The sequence below is a fragment of the Prinia subflava genome, chromosome 5 (assembly GCF_021018805.1).
Source record: "Prinia subflava isolate CZ2003 ecotype Zambia chromosome 5, Cam_Psub_1.2, whole genome shotgun sequence".
Lineage (NCBI taxonomy): Eukaryota > Metazoa > Chordata > Aves > Passeriformes > Cisticolidae > Prinia > Prinia subflava.
In genome coordinates this window covers 16,835,853-16,854,540 of record NC_086251.1, presented here as the reverse complement: position 1 = coordinate 16,854,540, position 18,688 = coordinate 16,835,853, and the positions used below count along the sequence as shown (strand labels likewise).

At 50.4% G+C, this 18,688-nt stretch overlaps 1 protein-coding gene across 1 annotated transcript; it reads right to left on the bottom strand.

Moving 5' to 3' along the window:
- Positions 1-2,445: 2,445 nt before the first annotated feature.
- On the bottom strand, positions 2,446-18,250 carry CTSD (cathepsin D). Its single transcript, XM_063398182.1, has 9 exons — positions 17,903-18,250; positions 17,328-17,484; positions 14,907-15,030; positions 13,189-13,307; positions 9,424-9,623; positions 8,155-8,277; positions 6,871-7,015; positions 5,847-5,945; positions 2,446-5,202 (listed from the first exon to the last, which is right to left on the bottom strand). Exons 1-9 carry the CDS (start codon positions 17,962-17,964, stop codon positions 5,041-5,043), a joined length of 1,191 nt encoding a protein of 396 aa, XP_063254252.1. The 5' UTR covers positions 17,965-18,250; the 3' UTR covers positions 2,446-5,040.
- Positions 18,251-18,688: the final 438 nt, after the last annotated feature.

Genomic DNA, 18,688 nt, shown 5'->3' with positions numbered 1-18,688 from the left:
GGGAGGTTGGATGGCTGCTTTTCCTGTTCTCCAGGTACCAGGTCACCCCTATGGTTTGCAAAGCACTTTTTGGTCTTTGGGTGAATGATTCATCATCTTCCTCAATGTTAAGTGTGAGCAGTGAGAGGTTTATTACGTGGACCACAGTGGCATATATGCAGCATCACTGGTTCAAAAACCATTCATGTGACCCTTCCCCCAGGGAACTGACATAAAAAATGGAAGGAATAAAACTCCTCAGTATTCTGCATTATTTTAACCTTCCTGCAATTTTCTGGGGAATCTTCAAAGGTCATGCATGCACACCTTCAACCATATGGTCTAGGACTACTTTCCTTTCAAATGAAAGGTGGGGTGAGTGAATAATCACCTGTATTATTGTGGCATCAAGACTGGCTTCCCCTTGTGCTAAGCAAGGGACAAACAGAACAGAAGGATGCTTCCTGCTCCAAAGCAGGAATCCCATAATCACGTTAGAGACATGTGGGCTGTAGCATAATCAAGCGCTGTGAGAAAATCTTCCATCTCAAATCCTACTCAAGCTCTTCAGAAAACCATTAGCAGAACCTGATCCTGCTTTTTTTTATTTCTGAAGGAAAACATCCACAACCTCCTGAATGCTCCTTTCCTATTACCCCTACAAAATTCCTCAATGGGAACTGCTTAAGTTCCATAAGCAGTAAGGCAGCCTGAGACTCAGAGGGGTAAATCCAATCTTTCCACTCTCCCTTGATCTCCGTCTCCTGTTCTCTGAGCTTTTATTCTGCACTCTGTTTCTCTTCCCTCCCAAAGAAACCTAAAAATAAATAAATCCAAAAAAGAGCGGAAAAAGGAAAAGCCATCAGCCCCCAAAACGATGTGCTTAGTCATTCATGGTGAGTAAAAATAGTTTCCCAAATGAACAAATTGCTGAGCCAACCAGATGAGCAAGTCATCTCCATAAACGAGGGGTCTCATCTTCTCTCTCCTTGGGCAGGTCCTTGTGTTAATGGGCTTTTGGTAAAACCCTAAGCAGAATTACTTGAAGAAGGATCAGGTCCATGAAGACAGCCCAGGAGGTCAGTGCCAAGCACCCTACTACTTAAGGGGACATGTAATGAAAAATTTGATGTTCTTTGCATCAATGGAGACATTTAATGAAGAGTGAAATACCAAATCATTGTGTGCATGGAGTTCTGCAGAGATGGCGCAGTAAACAGAGGGGCTGGAGTAAACCTGAAGACTTTCTGGGCAAGACAGTGTGGGGCTGCATTCATGCTCCTGGGGCAGGGTGTGCTTTGCTCCCTGCTGGAAAAGCATGGGTGGGCAATTCTGGCTCTTGGCTTCTCCTGCTCTTGGCCAAGATCAAGGCTGTAATTGTTCCCGCTGGGATGTAACATTCAGCACACAAGGCACAATTGAAGACTTAGGCAGAATCCCCCCAGCAGAAACAGGGCCCTCAAATTCCTGTCAATAAATATTTGGCAGCAGATGACTTGTTCTCCCCTTGGGCTATTGAAGAACAGTGGGCTGCATGATTGGTTTTCAGGATCCAGCCAGCCCTTTTGGGTTAAATCCATCTCTTTAACATAGAAGAATAGCTGATTGGGGAATTTAAGCATCCCGGGGGAACAGAGGCTCAGGACATGCCAGTAGGGAAATCAGCTAAGCTGTGTGCTTAGATCTGCGCTCAGAAGATGGGATGGGACTTGGCTGCATCCATCTTGCTTATGTAGATGATGCTTTTTTCAAAGTAGGGATTAGCTCTTATCTTCCACCTGGCATATGGGGCCTTCATTCCGCTTCAGAGTCTCCAGCTCCCATACAGCAGTGCTAGGACTAAAAATTACACAGCTAGGCAAGAGGGGTGGATTTTTCCTACATTGTTGAAAAAACCTTACACCATGTTTATCACTGGGCTCCGGGACTTCCCCAGACTTCACACCTTGGTTGATTTTAGACTGAACGTAGAAACTGAAGCTCCACTTTGGCTGCTACAGGACCACTCCAGGCCATCCACTCCTCCACTTCACGAGGAACTTGCTCTAATCCTAAGCAGGAGCTTGTTCTAACTGGTCCAGATGACCAGGGGACAGCCTGAGTTCCCTGTTAATGAACTACCCTTGGCAATACTCAGCTGGAAAGATGTGGCCCCAGGAGAAGGCTGTGGGCTAGCTCAGGGATGCTGGGAGTGCCCGCTGCCCCAGTGGTGCTAGATCATGCAGGTGGCATTGTCATGTTACCTTCCAGAGGCTGAGTTACATTTTAATCTATTGAAAAAGACAAATCCAACAGGGTCTTAGCATGTTTCCTCATCATAGAGAAGGGTAAGAGCCCTTCTGAAACACGAGTCCACACAAGAGGGCAACCAGATGTCCAGGGACAATAGGTCAGGGACACACAGTCTCTGTACACCCACAAAGAGTTCGGTATCTCAAACTGCAAAAGGAAAGACCACTCTCAGAGTTAAAGGGGAAGATACTGTATTTTCTTTTCAATTATCTATGAAGAGACAATTAATTCTGACAGCAAAATAATTTTAAAAAACCAGTCACACGATTAGAGATGGGTTTAAAAATGCAAATAAAAGAACAAGGGGAGGAGACCCATTCAGGGAAGACTGCAGTGAACTGGTCCTCCAGCCTATCCTACAGTGTGTCATCCAGGGCATCACTCTGGGCTGTGCTTTCCCCAGGCAGCTGCCTCCTGCCTGCTGACAGGCATCAGCCCACCTGGATTTACTGTGCCGGGACCACGCAGGTGGTGGGAGGCAGCGCCCAGCACAGCCATGCCCCAAGGGCTCCATCTGGGCTGTGCTGCACATCCCACTTAAATCTGATGCTGAACGTGTTTGAAAGCCACTCTCAGGTCCATGTCAATCTTCCCCCTCACATCAGGTCTGTTCAGCAGGTACCCAAGAAGCCAACTCTGTCTCCCCATGCTGAAGAAATCCTGAGGCTGGGAAACTATGTAGCAGAACTTGGAGGAGCTCTGGGCACTTTACTGGTATGCAACTGAAGATCGCTGGAGAGGTACTGAATATTTGCTAACTGTGGAGCAGCTACTGAAGATTTTTTTTTTTTTGGTAACATGCTACTGTTCTCTGGCCAGTCTAAAACAGATGTCCTTTGGTGTCCAGATACAGAGCTCCAGGTGAAGATTATAAGGAGGCAGAAGCATGATTTGGGGAGCAGCATTTGTCACATCCCGGGGTTGTAGAGAACAATGCATGTGTCCCATGTGTGCCTACACCTGTCCACACTGTCCATGCCAGACCCCTCCAAGGTGAAGCACAGTTATAATGCCAAACTTATTTCACTGGGCAAAACTGTCTATTCACTCACTGCCCTAAGACCTTTCTCAAAAAATTTCTTGGCCCCACTGCTACTGCTGGCAGGATTATCAGTGAATTTTGGGTAGCCAGATTTTGCCATCTGTTTAACCTGGTCTGGGGTCATGGCCGCCACTGATCTTATCCTTCTGCCACTCGCAGCTTTGCTCCTTATCTGCTGCCACTCCCTTCACTTTGGGACCTGATCCAGCACACTGGGAAAATGAAGAGAGTCTTTTACTCCCAGCACAGGGGTGGAATTCTTGGCAGGCTCTCTTCTGCTTTCCAGTACTGCTTAAAACTCATTTTCTCATCCTCCCAGCTCCACCAGTGTTTGCCTACCAGTGCCAGCCCAGCAAGTGGCTCCACATGCACATATCCCAGCTTTCTGGGAGGATCTGTGTGCACAGCTACATCAGCTACATCTGAAGCAGGATTGTGCCTCACTCTTCTCTGCAACGCAGCTGGACATGAACAGAGCTCACCAGCATTAGTAAAGTGGAAAGCAGGTACAGAGGGTGTTAAAGGCAGTTGGATTTTGGGACAGGGCAGCAGGGAAAGTGAATGCAAATCCAGCTGCTGCCATGGCATCCTCCTGCCCAGGAAGTTTGCTGGCTTTGCTAACTGTCTCTTGAGTTTTGGGTAGTTCAAAATGCCGTGAATCATGTTTCAAAAAGCTCTTATGTGGCTGACAAACATGGATTTTACCAGTACGATTTCAGCCTGTAGATTACTTAGCTGCTTCAGGAAACATTATTCTCAACTCACTGGCTGTGGTCGAAGCTGGGAAGATTTGCTATTTGGAGAACCTGGGAGAAGGTCACTCAGCTTGAGAGAACTTGTGCCACATGACTTTGCTCAGCAGAAGGCTGGGCCTTCATGGCCCTGAATTCAAGTTACCTCTATTATAACCTATCTTGACCCCCTCAAAATTCACACTGACTGAAAAGTCCCACTGGCTAAGCCCCCTACCCTTGTCCCATTCTGTCAGGCATGGGGACATCATGGCTCTCAGCTCTCTCACTAGTGCCATCACTGAACAAAACATACCACCACAGCCCTCAGGCTCTGAAACTCATCCCCTGGGCACACTTCTGTGCGTCCCCATCGCTGCAGCGCAGGACATGCTCTCCTAGGACTAAGCCAGCACAAACTCCTTGAGAAATGACCTACTGGTCACCGCCTCAACCTGCCAAGGAGGGGTCATAAAAACAGATTCTCCCAGGCCATTCACTCCCCGACTTCAGGAGTGAAAAAGCAGTAAAAACTAATGTGCAAGACAGCCTTCCCTCATCTCCCTCCCCCAGCACAGAAGACCAAACCCAAGAGCAGTAGCACAGCCTCTCTGCACAAACAGATGTGCCAGGGGCTGGCTTCAGCCAGCTGCCCCCACCCCTCCAGGCAGGACAACAGCGCTGGGAGTTCAGAGATGGGGCCTTGTTCAGCTCTGAGAATCATTCTCAAAAACAACTACTGGAAGACCTAGCAGTAAAGCAGGGGACTACTCCAGCTGGAGTTGTCAGCTAGAGACCTCCCAGCACCACTTACAAAAGTAGCTAGCAGGGCACTAATGACTATTTTCCATGTAATTTTAAATCTAGTTTCCTTTGTTTTTTTTTTTTTTTCTCCTTTCCACTCACTGGGTTTCTAATACTGGTAACCTTTCTCTACGGCTCCTGTGTGTGTGTGTGTTTAAGTGTGTGTGTGACAGAGGCAGTGGGGTCAGCTGTTTAGGCACTTGTCGCAAAGCCAACACGGTCGTGATCACGGTCAAAGACAGAGTAGTAGGGTCCAATAAAGACATCTCCCAGGATCCAGAGTGGGCCCCCAGGGGGTGGGATGTCCAGGCCTGAAAAGCCACTCAGGCATATACTCTCGCCTTGTGAAGTAACCTAGAAAAAAGAGTAAAAGCTTCAATTTAAGCAGGTCATTCCCTTCCCTCCACCTTGCAGGCTTGGCAAGAACACCTGCAAGGCTGCCTTTGCTTCAGCCTCTCCCAGACTGAGATCCAGAGATTGCAAAAGTGATTCCCAACCCATCGCTTCTATGACTCCAAACCCAGCTCTCCTTCCCTAAAGTGCTAAAGCATCAGGCAAAGCTGCACATGACCATAAACCTCCCAGCCCACACAGCTCTGAGTTAGAGCCATTGATGAAGGTCTGCACAAAATGGTCCTTGTGAATTGATTCTGATGGCTTAAATGACAGGCTGATGGCCTCTGCTATAAGGCGGCCTCATGGCACCAGAATGCAGCAGAAAAGAGTTAAATTTATAAAGTGATGCAACAGCCTGCCTCCCCTTCCTTAACCATCCTATCTCTCACAAGCATTTTGCAGGGGGTTATTCCTGTGAGACTTTGATGATGTTATCCAGATCCATCGGCAGTGCCACCACGCTGACACCCCAACCTTTCAGACTTCTTCCCAAACACCATTTCCAGCATTGCTTTGGCTGCTCTTGTGTTTTGGTGCAGTGGAAGCAAAAGCCAGGCCTTGGGGAAGAAGCATTAAGACAGGTAAAACCTGCCTGGACGTACCTTGAGGATGTACTGCTTTCCTGTGAGGGTGAAGGACTTCCCTCCTAGTATCATTGTGACGTCAGGCAGTGTTGGCACTTTTTCACAGGGGACAATGTACTGAAATTGCAACAGTAAAGGCTTTAGATTGGACCTCCCACACTCAGTCTTCCTTGAGCATAGTCACATCTTTGCTGCGGTTTTCCCTAAAACCAGCTCATCTCAGTGCAGAAGCTCGAGCTGGGTTAAGTAGGCTGCTCCCTGCTTAGGACTCCAAGCTGAGAGGCAAGAGGGCTTTATGGATAGGCATGGAGCCAAAGGGTGTTGGATTCAGATTTTAGTTCTGCTGAGTCCCAGGGTGCCACAGCTGATATGGCACAGTTGGGTGTTTTTACAGAGGAGAGGCAGCTGTGGCTCAGTACACAGACAAAGCCAGTTTCATTATCAATGGCAAGTCCTGGGGATCACGGCAGGTCTAAGCCAACTATTGCTGCAGCCTGGGGTCTCTGCAGAAATGCCTGACAAATGCTCACAGTTCTGATTTGGGAGGGTTTTCAAAGCTGGCCATCTTTTTCTGCAGGACCTTTATAATCCATATTCTTCTACAATTTCAGGGAGGGCAGAATCTTCTGAGATTAGCTGTGATGGTTGGAAATTTTCATGCAGAGGGTTGCCATTTGCATGGAATATTCTTTTATTAAAGTGTCTCCGGACTTACATTAATGTGAATCCTTTGTCTCAGCTGCAACTCAGACCCCTTCTCTTCCACCTCCCAGAAATGGGTGGCAGAGATGACTCAAAGCTTCTCAAAATTCATGGGACCTGGGCTTTCTACTGTGAGTACAAGTAGGGTAGTGAATGCTACCCAGGGTCAAAAGATGAAGGGGCTCCTGCTGTGCCAGTGGCTTTTCCAGGACCACAGGCTGGGAACAAAGATCAGAGAGAGCAGAAAACTAGGGTCTCAATAAACATCTGGGTACAAAGCAGGGTGTAAGCATACGTGCTGTGACAGCCATTGACCCCCACATTTCCAGCACGGCCTCACCTCGCCTTTTATGAGTGGCTTTGCACCAATGGCCTCCTGTATCTTCTTCACTTCTTTGGAGGGGCCAGTGATGAGTGAGGTTCCTGTGTCCACGATGGCTTCACAGCCCCCGTCACACACGCTCACCCCGTTGGCAACTTCCACCCTGGGGAGAGATGCCCAGACATTAGACAACCCTTTAAGGCCTCCCGTGAAGGCTGCAGGAAGCAGTACACAGGCAGGCAAGGGAGGGCTGTGACAGACACCCAGGAAAGACAAATGCTGAGAAACACTGACACAGCAGCAACTCAGTGCACAGACCCCCCGGCTCCCTGTTGTCTGCTCGTGACTGAGCAGGTGCCTTGAAGTGTAAATGCATTTCTGCAGAGCCTGGACGCTGCCTGCAAACCCTGCCTGCTACCTGCACTACTCCAGAGCTAGTGCCACAGCTAATGGACATGGGAGAGAGCTAAGGACAATGAATTATGGACTTTTATGGCCTGTGCTACTGCACAAAAACAAATGGTTAAAGGGGTGGTGTGACAGCCATGGGCAAGGGAGAGGTTCCTGTACAGAGAAAAGGCAAACCAGGAGCTGCTTGGCTTCCTCACCCGCATTGCATTTCACAGCAGTGCAGAAAGACAAAGCCTTCCAGCCATACTTTGCCAACGCTGCAGCTCTGGGTGAAAATGAGAACTCAAACTCTGTGCTGGGGAGGGATGCAATTCCTGGGAAAAGGACACACTCTGATCACACACCACTTTTAACTTCCCATCACGTGGGAGAGCTCAGAATAGACCGTGGGGCTGGCGGCCGTCAGCTCAGCCTCCTCTCCTCCCCTCTGCTTTCAACAATGCATGCTGATTGCTGCACCGTGCCCTTCAGTCAAGGGCTGGCTTCCTGAGGCCTCATCCTGCTCCTCCGGAGCTGTGTGCAGGACAGCCATGCAGCTCAGGCCTTGCTGAGAGCTGAGCAAAACTGGGGCTTAATCTATAGGGCTCACCCTGCCTGCAAGGAGGACACACTGGCATTTTTCTCTGCTTCACAAGCATGCAGCAGGCATCCTTTCAAGGGTCAAGCAATAAAGAAGAGGGAAAGGAATTCACAGAACATCTCCTTATGGCTTTTGCCTTTGGTCTCCTTCCAGCAACCGACAACCCAGCCCTAGGGTGGGATTTAATCTCCCTTTTCTGATGTAGATGTGTTGCAGGGATTCCTTTTCGAGGAGGGTCTCATCCAAGCCTCAAGCATGTGCTGTCTGCACATGTGAGCCCACACATGTAGTCAGGTGGATGGGGAACTTACGAGTCCATGTGGATCTGCCAGTAGGCCTTGCGTGTGACATTAAACCAGCTGAATTCGCCCTTGTAATACTTGGGGTCAGTACCTCCCAGGAGCAACTCACCACCAGGTTCACCAGTGGGATCTCTGAAAAACAATATCCAAACCTGTGAACATCAAGAGCAGGGTGAGAGCAACCTGCTTCAAGTGCCCCCCAAAATACCTGCTGGGGTGCTTGGAGGTGAAGCATAGCATTAACAGTATTGGAGACAGATAACTTATGTTGTGCTATGTAAAGTCAATATAAAGACAGATACTGTGAGATAGGCAAATGGAAATATTTTGGTTCGCCAAAGCATCCTGCAGCTTTCCATCTGGTACTTTCTCACAGAAACCTGAAGAAACTTGTGGCAGGGAAGGGAGATGGCAAAGGGGAACTGAGCACTGACACGGGGACTTCCTAAATCAGCTTGTAAAAAGTGCCTGTGGCAGGGCTGGACACAGCTGATGCAGGGTTAGGTTATCTGCACTCAACTCTGCCAACCAGCAGCCTTGGAGTCAATCCTCAAGGTTATCATAAGGTAAGAGCTATCTGCTGAGCAGATGGGAAGAAATATGGTGAAGGGGGAGGGCTGGTGCTTGACTGGCCAGCAGCAGCCCTCTCTGCCCTCCCTGCTCTTGGCATGCTACGTTTTGGGCTGAAGTAGTTCAGAGTCTCTGCTGCGGTGCCAGAAAAGTGATGGGGTGCCCTGCAGGGAGCAGCAGTGGGTGGGAAAGTGCTGGCACCTGCAGAGGAGGATTTCCTAGGGTGGTGGAGAGAGCATTAGCCTCCTCACTGGTGATGACTGATGGGGGGCACCCTTGCCTGGGAGGCAACATGGTGATAACCACATGGCTTATGGATTTTGGCAGCAGACTGGAGCTGTTTACCTCTCTAAAGGGGACTGCAGTAGAAGCAATCTCATGATCACAGCCCTGTTTATTTTTATTTCTCTTTCCTCTGGAAACATCCTCTGTCTATTCATCAGTTAAGAAATCTGGTCACAGATCCACCCAACTTTGTATCAGTAAAAGAACTGCATTTCTACTTCCGTTTTCCCTACTTCAGAGCAGCTAATATAGGAGATTTTGGCCTGACTGCTCCTGCAATTAGACCTTGCTGTGACTTCCCCAACTGGGAAGTGCTGTCTGGAGTGTAAAACAGCAGATGACAGGAGGTGCTACTTGGAAACAGAGAAAAGCCCACTGGGCTTGCCCTCACAACCAACAGAGTGCCACCAAACCCAACACTACCTGTTTAGGTAGAAAGAGAATATATTTCTCGAGATCAGGTGCTGTTTTATGATGTTATCGAAGACAGGCTCGACATTGTCCACAGAGATCTTTCGGAATCCCAGGCCCAGGATACCATCAAACTTGGCAGCGATGAATGTCATGCCTGGCTGCTTCGTGGCCTCCCCAAATGTCTGATCCAGGATTTTCAAGTCACCAAGCTGTGGGGAGATGCACAGGGAAGGGAAAAGCAGATTGTAAAGAAAACTGACTCAGGGGACCTGGGTGGTAATGGAACCTCACTGAACACAGGATGTAGCACGTTCCCCAGTGTGCTGCCACACTCCTGCCTGCTTTCACCATTGCATTTGTAGGCAGCTGCAGAAACCAGATCCTCTGGTGCCACTCTTGTCAGGGGAAGAGACTGCCAACTCCATCTCGGTGGAACCTCCTGAGTCCCTGCAAAGCCCAGAGTACTTCTAAGGGCAGGCGAATCCTTTTAGCCTTTTGCAGTGTCCCAGCACTGGCCTTCTTGTTCTGCAGCCCCATCTCTTTGCACACAGGACCCATACCCATTTGTCCCTCCTACATCTCCTCCCCTATCACCTACTTCATCATTTCCTCCCAGTCTGAAAAGCTCTTGTGCTGTGCCTTTAAACCTCTTCCCCGCTCTGGACATCTTCCAAGTCATCTGTATATCCTACCTCCTTGGGTGCTGCACCCATCCTCAGCTGGGACCACAAATCCCTCTCACCTCTGCCCACAACTCATGTGATCTCCCCTACACACAAAACATCCCCGGGATATTGCTCTCTTGGAAGAGCCATCAGCCTGCAGATACCTCCCATGAAAGGGGAGAAGACCCAGCCAAGAAAGTGAGGTTGAGCCTGAAGCACAAAAATAGAAAGCCAAGTACTGAGAATTCAAAGGTCACCTCCCTTGCCAGCCATGAGGACTGGCATTCCCCACTGGAAAGCTGAAATGCCTTCCAAGGGCAGATCCCCACAAAGAAGATGATCAGAGAAAGGAGGATAGCTCTGCTGATGGGAAGCAGGATGCATCTGCTGGCTTCTGGCTCTAGCAGTTCAGGAGGCTTGTGAGCTTCTGGCTGACCACAGGCAATTTTAGCATCCACGCTAGAACAATTTCAGCCTCTCAGCCTGCAGCTAGCAGTCCTGTAGTGAGCCAGGCTGGACTGACAAGCTGGCCTCTCCTACCTGATGGCAGATAACGATCCCTGTAAATTACTAATATCCCCCCAGGGTTAGACAGTACAAGGCTGGGACAGCAGTGCTGCCTTTAATGGTATTGGAGGATTGCACTAGGAAAGGGCGATCGAGCCTTGCGAAAGCTAAAAGCCACAGGGCAGGATGTGGGGGGAAGAGCGCAAGGCAACGCATCCGCTCGCCAGTGCCTGCCCCAGTTGTACACTCCAGGTTTACAAAAAGCCACCCCTGGGCACCACTGGTCCTCAGCAGCTCAGAAAGTTCAATGGAGCTTCTACTTAAAAAAAAGTAAAATGCAATGGACTGGTAACACTGAGTGTCAGGATTGTTTGAATATTGCTCTGCTTGCACATCCCAAGGGAGAGGCAGATTTCTGCCCAGTCATGGATTCTCAGCAGACCCTGCCTGCACTTGGTCCTCAGCAGGGCTGAAACCCAAGACCATCTTTAGCAGAGTTCTCCTCCCAGGTGACAGATCCTTTTTCTCTGTCTCTTGGCTGGCTCTCACTCTGACACTGAGCAACCAAAAATCATGACCAGTGAATGGCCATGTGGTGGCCACCTTCCAGCACTTTGTAGATGGGCGTCAGCACTCCACAGCTCACCTGGCCTCCTTGCTGGTGGCCTCAGCCAGCAGTTAAGCACTGGATGGCAAAGGCAGACCAAGAGGTGAGGGCCTCTGTGGCACAGCTTGGCATGAGGGCTTGGAGTGCAGAGCCACGAAGGACAGGCAAGGAAAGTAATCTTCTGTGCAGTGTTTCTGCACTGCAGTCATGGGAGAGACTTTGTGCCCCATGGCCAGCTAAGCTTCCTCTGCTGTCCTTGAAGGACATCCCAAGGTTGGGCTGTGATAAAGAGATGAGATGCCTGAGCAGCAGAGGGCTGGCTGAACCTGCTGCTCTTTGGAGAGCAAGCAGCACTGCGGAGTGCGGCGCTACAGGGCATCACTCCTCCACAGAATGAGAGAGGCTGTTTGACATGAGCTCATCACCCTCTCAAAAAAAAAAAAAATAATTAGGGCTGAGGGACTCTGGACTACCTGCCAACACGCATCTTTTGGTCAGATGTCAGTGGTACTAGAGGTCGCTGTGGCTGCTTCCAGCCACCAGAATGGCTGGGGCCAAGAGGGTCACCCTGAAGGTTACTTCAATGTCTTTCAAGATTATACCTGACTGAGAGCTTGCCTACATGTTGTGCATCAGAGGATGCATCCTGGCATACAAGCTGAAGGTCCCTGACCCTCAGAGTCACCCCTGCTCCTGCTTATTACAACTGGGACACTGCTCAGCTTCATGCAAGAGGTTTCTCTTGCTTCTGTGGAGACAGAAACCAAACGCTACAAGCTGTGCTGCCTGACAAGAGCCATCCCACTTCCCGAAAAAACTGAGGCACAAAATCCTTCCTCTGAGCTGCCAGGAAGTAGAGAGCTAATTAGGAAACAGGCACTAAGGTGACAATTAAAAACCAAATAAAGAGAAAAAAAGTCAATTTTCTTTCTGACTCATTTTAGCCCTTGCATTAAGCCCACACTTTGTAAGGACAATGAAGTTTGCTGTTTGCCTTGCTGTATCTTTGGATGCAGCATAGAGGCAATAGCTGATGCTTCCAGGCCAGCCTGAAATCTTCATGCTGTAAGGATGGGCTAAAGAGTACATCTTGCATGAGTCACACACTTTAGGCTTCTCCTGGACATTTTTCTTTTGATTCTGATGAAATTTGCAAGCCAATACTTTTCAGCTGAACTTAAACAGAAAGCTCTAAATCCCCAGATTTATGTGCTTATTCAAAACTTTTGCTTTGTTTCTCCCCCCCTGCAAAGCAAACATATGCTCTTATCCCTGCCAGGAGAGCCAGTAATCTGAGAGCACATGCACCCTTGACGTTTGGCAGCTGGCAAACTCTCGTGAGCATCTGTACCTGGGAGGAAGTCATGAAAGGCACTCGTCCTTCACAGGACAGAAAGTTCAGCCTTTGCTTACTGAAAAGCAAACTGTGACGCAACCACCACCCAGCTAACTCAAGCTGCACCCTGAACACTGGTGGGGAACCTCGTCCCAGGGTGTTACCCAACCTTTACAAGCATAAGCACCAGTTCTTGATGTGAGACCAGGATGGGGCAGTAAAGAGACCTTTTCTGGTCTGTGTTTTGGCAGCTGCCCATGTGGGCATCCACTAATGTATGGATATTGGCTAAGAACAAGCTGGCCACCACCAGCAGTCTGTGCAGCGGCACGCGCTTGGGCTAGTGAGTTTTTGGGGTCACCAGGAAAAGGGCTGGAAGGATGGCCTGAGACCATGTTTCCAGGGGCACCATGTGAGCAGTCCCCACCTGCAGCCTGCTGACCTGCAGATTAACACCTTCTCTCTTAGCCTGCCATGGTTATTGTTACCCTAACCATCATCATCGCCATGTCATTTCAAAGGACTTGGAAACACAGCACTAAAGGATGATCTGTACAGGTAGGACACTCAAGAAAGGAGTCCCATTGAAATCTAACAGCTCTGAGCACTCCACTGAAAGCAGTGTGGGGCAGCATGGGGCGGGGGCAGTTGTAACTCACCGTGACTACGTCCTGGCTGAGGAAGCCGGAAAGGCTCCCTGTCCCATAGCGGATGGCAAACTTGGTGCCGTTCTTCACATAGGTGTTGGATTTAGAGGAGTCGTACTTGTGGTGCACCACTGCGGTGGGGAAGGGGGACACAAGGGGACCCAGCATTAGTGCTCCTTTATGTCTACAGTTCCCCAATACCTAATCCCACACCATCCGGCTTATCTGGACAAATGGACAATCAGTGATGTGAAGGTGGGCCCGAACCCAGGGTTTGCCAAGCTCAGACTGCTTAACAAAGCATTTCCAGTGCCTGGGGAATTAGGTGGGCAGATCCAATTGAGGCTGTTAAATCCGATTTGGCAACTGGGTATTAAAAGCCTAGAGGTTATGTGGCTGGTGTGGTGTGTTAGTCAGCAGAGCAAAATGTATCCCTCCGCACACCCTGGAGAACCAGGGTGGCTTTAAATATAGTCTGCTCTGGGCATGAACTTTTTCACCTCATGGACTTACCTATTCCTTTTACTAGGAGTTGCTGGAAATTTTTCATACATTGTTTTTAGTACAGAAAGAATTCAAAATATTCCTTTATTTGCAGAGGGAAAGGGCTTTCTCCTACTCTAAGCTACTTTTCCCCTTGGCTGGGTTGGGAGCTGTAGGATATCCCTGGTTTTATGGACAGGCAGATTCCTCCTTCCCAGACTCCTCCTAAGTCACGAGTTGGCCAGAGCAGTCCCATGGCTGGCTGCTGAGTGGTGCAGACAGCAGCTAGGATGAACCAGCCAAGCCCTACCCAAAGTGACAGTACTACACAAGGAGTTTCCCAGCTAGGCTGTCTAGGTCCCAGTTTGGATTCCAGTCTGGCAGGAGGTATAGCTCCTTGTATATTCATAAAACAAGCCCTTTGGTCCCAGCAACTCCCAAGGCGCTGCCTTGAGAAACCATCTCCCTGCTACAAATCAGGAACTTCCTAGACATACCAGATCTGGACCTCACCACTCTGTCAGTGTCTTAAATCTCGTTTCACATATGCAAAAGGAAGGTCTGTCTACAAGAAGTCCAAATTTCCACTCTACTCCCAATGAGCACTGTGGAATGCCTTTCATGGTTGCATTTGTTGACTCCACAGGTTTCTCCACTCTGCTTAACCAGCACAACCAGAGGCTTTTAAATGGCATTTTGCCATAGCCAGGTTTGACATCTTTAGCTGTAGAAGTTTATTGCATAGGAACGCCACAGAAAAAAAACCTTGTAGTTCCTAAGACATTCTCATTTCATTGTGCCTACCTGGCTCTCATTAATTATAACTCCATAAACATGTACACACATGCTCTGTGCAGCAATAAACCAGAAACTAGGACAGTTTGTATCAGATCTGGCAAGAGGCTGACTTAAAAAAAGTCAGCCTTGCGCAATGGGATAACAGCAGCATTGGTCTATAATTTGGGGAGAAACTTCACAACCGATGATGCTGCTCCCCTGCTGAAGGGCTGAAGCTGTTGGAGAAGATTTGGCCCTGTATGGGGGTTACTTGGAAAAGAAAAAACCCAGGAAAGGACTAATGAAAGATGGATGCAGGAAGCTGGGATTGTATTTCCACCTCTGACCCTAAAATGCCCATCAGCCTCTGGCAAGTCATTTCACGCTGCTGCCTCAGTTTTTCCTCTTGCAATGCAATTTTGCAGGGAAGGAGAAGCTGTTTAGCAGTTCCTGGCACCCGTGACACTTACTGCAGGCGATGTCCAAAATGGAACAGTGCACGGATGGCACCCAGAGGTTGGAGGAGCCAGTGTCAAAGATCACCGTGAAATTCTGGGGGGGTGTTCCGATACCGATCACACCGAAATACTGGGCCTGCAAAGCAGAAGAAGGGAGCCATGAGCAGAGGCAGCTGGCTAAAAGCAGGGATTAAAGATCAAAAAATCTCTTAGGGTTGAATAGAGGATCAGCTTCTTATCTAGACATTGCTCTCCTCTCGTTTTTGGCACTGATGGGTTCCCAGCCCTTGCCCTCTGGAAGGGAGGTTCCCCTTCAGTGTTCACAACTCATTACAGTGGGTGTGAAAAGGATAAATCAAGGACAAGGGGGATGGGTGGGGGAGGACATTTGGGGCACGGAGACAGGGACGGAGAGAAGGGGGAAGGTCTGCAGACTAGCATGCAGTTCACTACAAGGATGAGAAAAAACAATGGAAGGAAGCCAAGCAAAACACCTGTGTTATTGAAAAGCTGAAACAGCCTGGGAAGCTGCTTTGCTTGTGGGTTTGCAAAGAAACTGTGAGTTGCAGCGAGCAGCAGCATTGCCCACTGCAGGTGGCGGTACAGCTGCTGGGGGGTTTGGTGCTTGCTGGTGAGCTCTGGGAATGAGGGGCATAAACAAATGCTGAGTTTCCAGAGCTGGAAGATGAGAGGAGTGGTGGGTGCAAAGAGCATTAGCAGCACCACCAGAGATGCATTTAGGCTTCCAGGGTGAAGGACTGGGAGAAGTCCCTATAGCACAGGTATCTGATGGATACCCCTTTGCTCTGAGACTACATTTCTGCTGGGACTGGAAGAAACTTGAATGGCTTTGTTGTTGACAAGGTATCCCTCTCTCCACAGAGGAGAGGATGTATGGAGAATGCTAGGCAGGTGCTATGTGGCCTCATTTTTCCCCAGTCCTCCCAAACAGGCAGGAAGCTGTGTGCTGACTGATGAGCAGCTGGTTCAGGGTTCTGGAGAGAAGGCTGCTAGCAAGAGAAGTCAGCCAGTAGCCTTTCCAAACCCCCTGTGTACTTAATTAAGGGAGGGGGGAGCAGGGGGGAAAGAAGAAAACAGGATTATCAAAGCTGTTCACCTCCTGTACGCTTAGTTTGCGAGGCTTGCTCACTAAGCAATTAACAATTCATTGCAACATTACAATTAGCCATAATGGGGAGGCAGCACTTGCTTCCAGTGGTTCTATAATTATTGCTGGGGCTTGAAAATTAACCCCCAATACAGAGGCTTCGTTTCCCACATACACAGACCCATGAAGGGTCCCAAGGGCTGGCAGGAAGCATATGAGGCAGGCTAGTGGGGGTTGTCCCAAGGATTCCTTTGGCAGCAAAAGTATTTTCAGCCAGGCTGGGAGGGACCCAGTGGTCCCTTATCTGCCACCACAGGTTGGGTTGGTGACAAGGGAAAACAGTGCTGCCCTGAGCGGTGGTCTGAGCTGTGGTTGCATGAGACAACACCGTGACACAACCGCTTGCCCTGGCTTTCAACATTGCCAACTGAAACACCCTTGGCCCTTCCCAGGACAAGATGGCACTGGCTGGGTGACAAGAGCCCCTGGGGAACGGCAGCAGGGGAAATACATCCTGAATTAATGCCTAAATATCTGGGCCCAGCTTTATTCTGCCAGCAAATGCTCGTATCCTACACTGCCCGGCAAGAAACCTTGAAATAGTAAACTCCACACATGTCTGGCAGCAGGGCAAGGGCAAGGGCAATCTTCATGTCCTTTACCTGGCCTCTCTTTCCCCCACCACACAGGTCCCTTCGTTCCCTAAGTTGATGAGAAGAAAGTGGAGGTATAGAGTCGCTTTTCCCAAGGCAGTGCAGAAAATGAAAGATAGTGAGAGGAAGGGTCCTGCATCCCCAGTCACAGAGCAAGCTAGTACCCAGTCTGAGTCTTCTTCTAATATCTTGTGCTCAGTCATTTATGCCTCAACACCTCAAGGAGTGGAGCATGATTTTTATACCCCTGTCTTGCCAGAAGTAGAGTCCAAATGGCCAGAAGATGGTAGGAAGGATTTTAAGTGAGGAGGCCCCTATTTATGACTGTTAATTAGTTACAAAGGGGAAAGGAAATAGGTCACAAACTGAAACGCTCCTGCTTGGGTGGCAGTGGGTTGTTTGTTGCTATTATAATTAATAGTATTAGTATTTCTAGTTTAGTAATGATAGGAAGCACCTTTTGGCACCCGCTCACTAAGCCATGGGGATGCATGAATCTGTCCTACAGGATCCACATCTCTCCCTCCTTTGCCTTCCTGGCTAGTGGGAGGCTGGCATGTCTCACCACCCCCTGGGATGGGTACCACTACAAGTGACCCCTACAAGTTGCCCAACATTGTGCTGGGGTCTGCTGCAGTGCAGGGGATGGTCTGCGGGGGGGTTGTTACTCACATCCATGTAGTTCTTCAGAATCTCCGGAGTGGGGTTGCCCTCCTCGGCAAAGCCCAGCTTGTACTTGATGGCCTGGGTGATGGAATTCATATCTGGAATCTCACTGCCCGCCTCTGTCAGGATCCGCCGCATGGAAGGGAACTTGGTCAGGGGGATCCTGTGTGGGGACGGCAAACACACACCTGTTAAAGGGGATGTACAGAGAAGGGGGCAAGCAGGGCTCCACTCAGCACAGGGGAGGCGGGTGAGGTTTGGGCTCCTGCCAGCACCCTACGCTAGATCCCCCTCGCCGTGCTGCGTTCAGTGTTTTTCCCAAAGCCGGAGGATAGGGAGAAAGGCAGGGGGGCTGCCAGAGGTCACCAGGTGTAGGGGAAGCTGGGGCGAGGCCCCTCCGTGCGCAGGATGGGGGGGTGTTCCGAACCTTCCCCTCCTCGCATTCATGGAGGGGGAGCCACCCCTACGGAGCGCAGCGAGAGGAGCTCGGAGGCCACCGCTGCAGCAGCACCGAGGGTGCTTTTGCCATGTCCCCCCCAGCCCGGGGTCTCCGCAGCCCCTGAGGAACCCCCTCCTCTCACCTGATGAGAGCGGCGCACGACCCGGCCAGGGCGAGCAGCAGGAGGAGGCCGCGGGGCCCCATGGCGGTGATGGCGCTGCTGGCGGCGGCGAGGGGTCAGAGGCTGGAGGTCCCGACGCTGAGAGGCCGCGACGCCGCTGCCGCTTTCCGTCGGTGTTTTTGTAGGCAGAGCGGGCCCTCTCCGCGGATTTCTGGAGTCAGCTGACGGTCTAAAATTGCAACCGGCGGCGTCACGTGAGGGCGGGCCGGGGCGGGGAGCGGGCGCGGGGCCGGGGGCGCCGCCTCACGGCCCCCCCGGGCTGACCCCCGGCGCCTCGGGCCGTGACTCAGCCCCCGGGAAAGGGGAATAAACACGGTGAAATCAGTCACGAGATGCCTGCCCGGCCGCGCGTGCTCCTTCTGGACTGCCTTTAACTTCCTCCTGCCCGGCTGGTTTTTTTTTTTTTTTTTTTTGTTCTTTCCAGGTTTTCTGGCGTTTTTTCTCCCAGGAGAGTGGAGCGGCGGCACACAGGACACACGCACAGCCTCAGGCAGCAGACCCCGAGTTCCTCGCAGGGCTCGGCTGCTCACGGAGCTCGGCCGCCCTCCCGCTGTCACCACGGGGCTTTCATTGTGCACCCCCGCCGTGGCAGCCCCAGCCCCGTGTTTCTGCCTGGCCGCAGGACACCTCCAGTTTGGGGGACTCATCCCTCCAATTCCTCCGAGCTGGGAGTTTCTGGGGAAGATGGGCATATTCCAGGCCACAGCTTTTTTTGGGAAGCCGAGAGGGGGATGCCAAGCCATATCT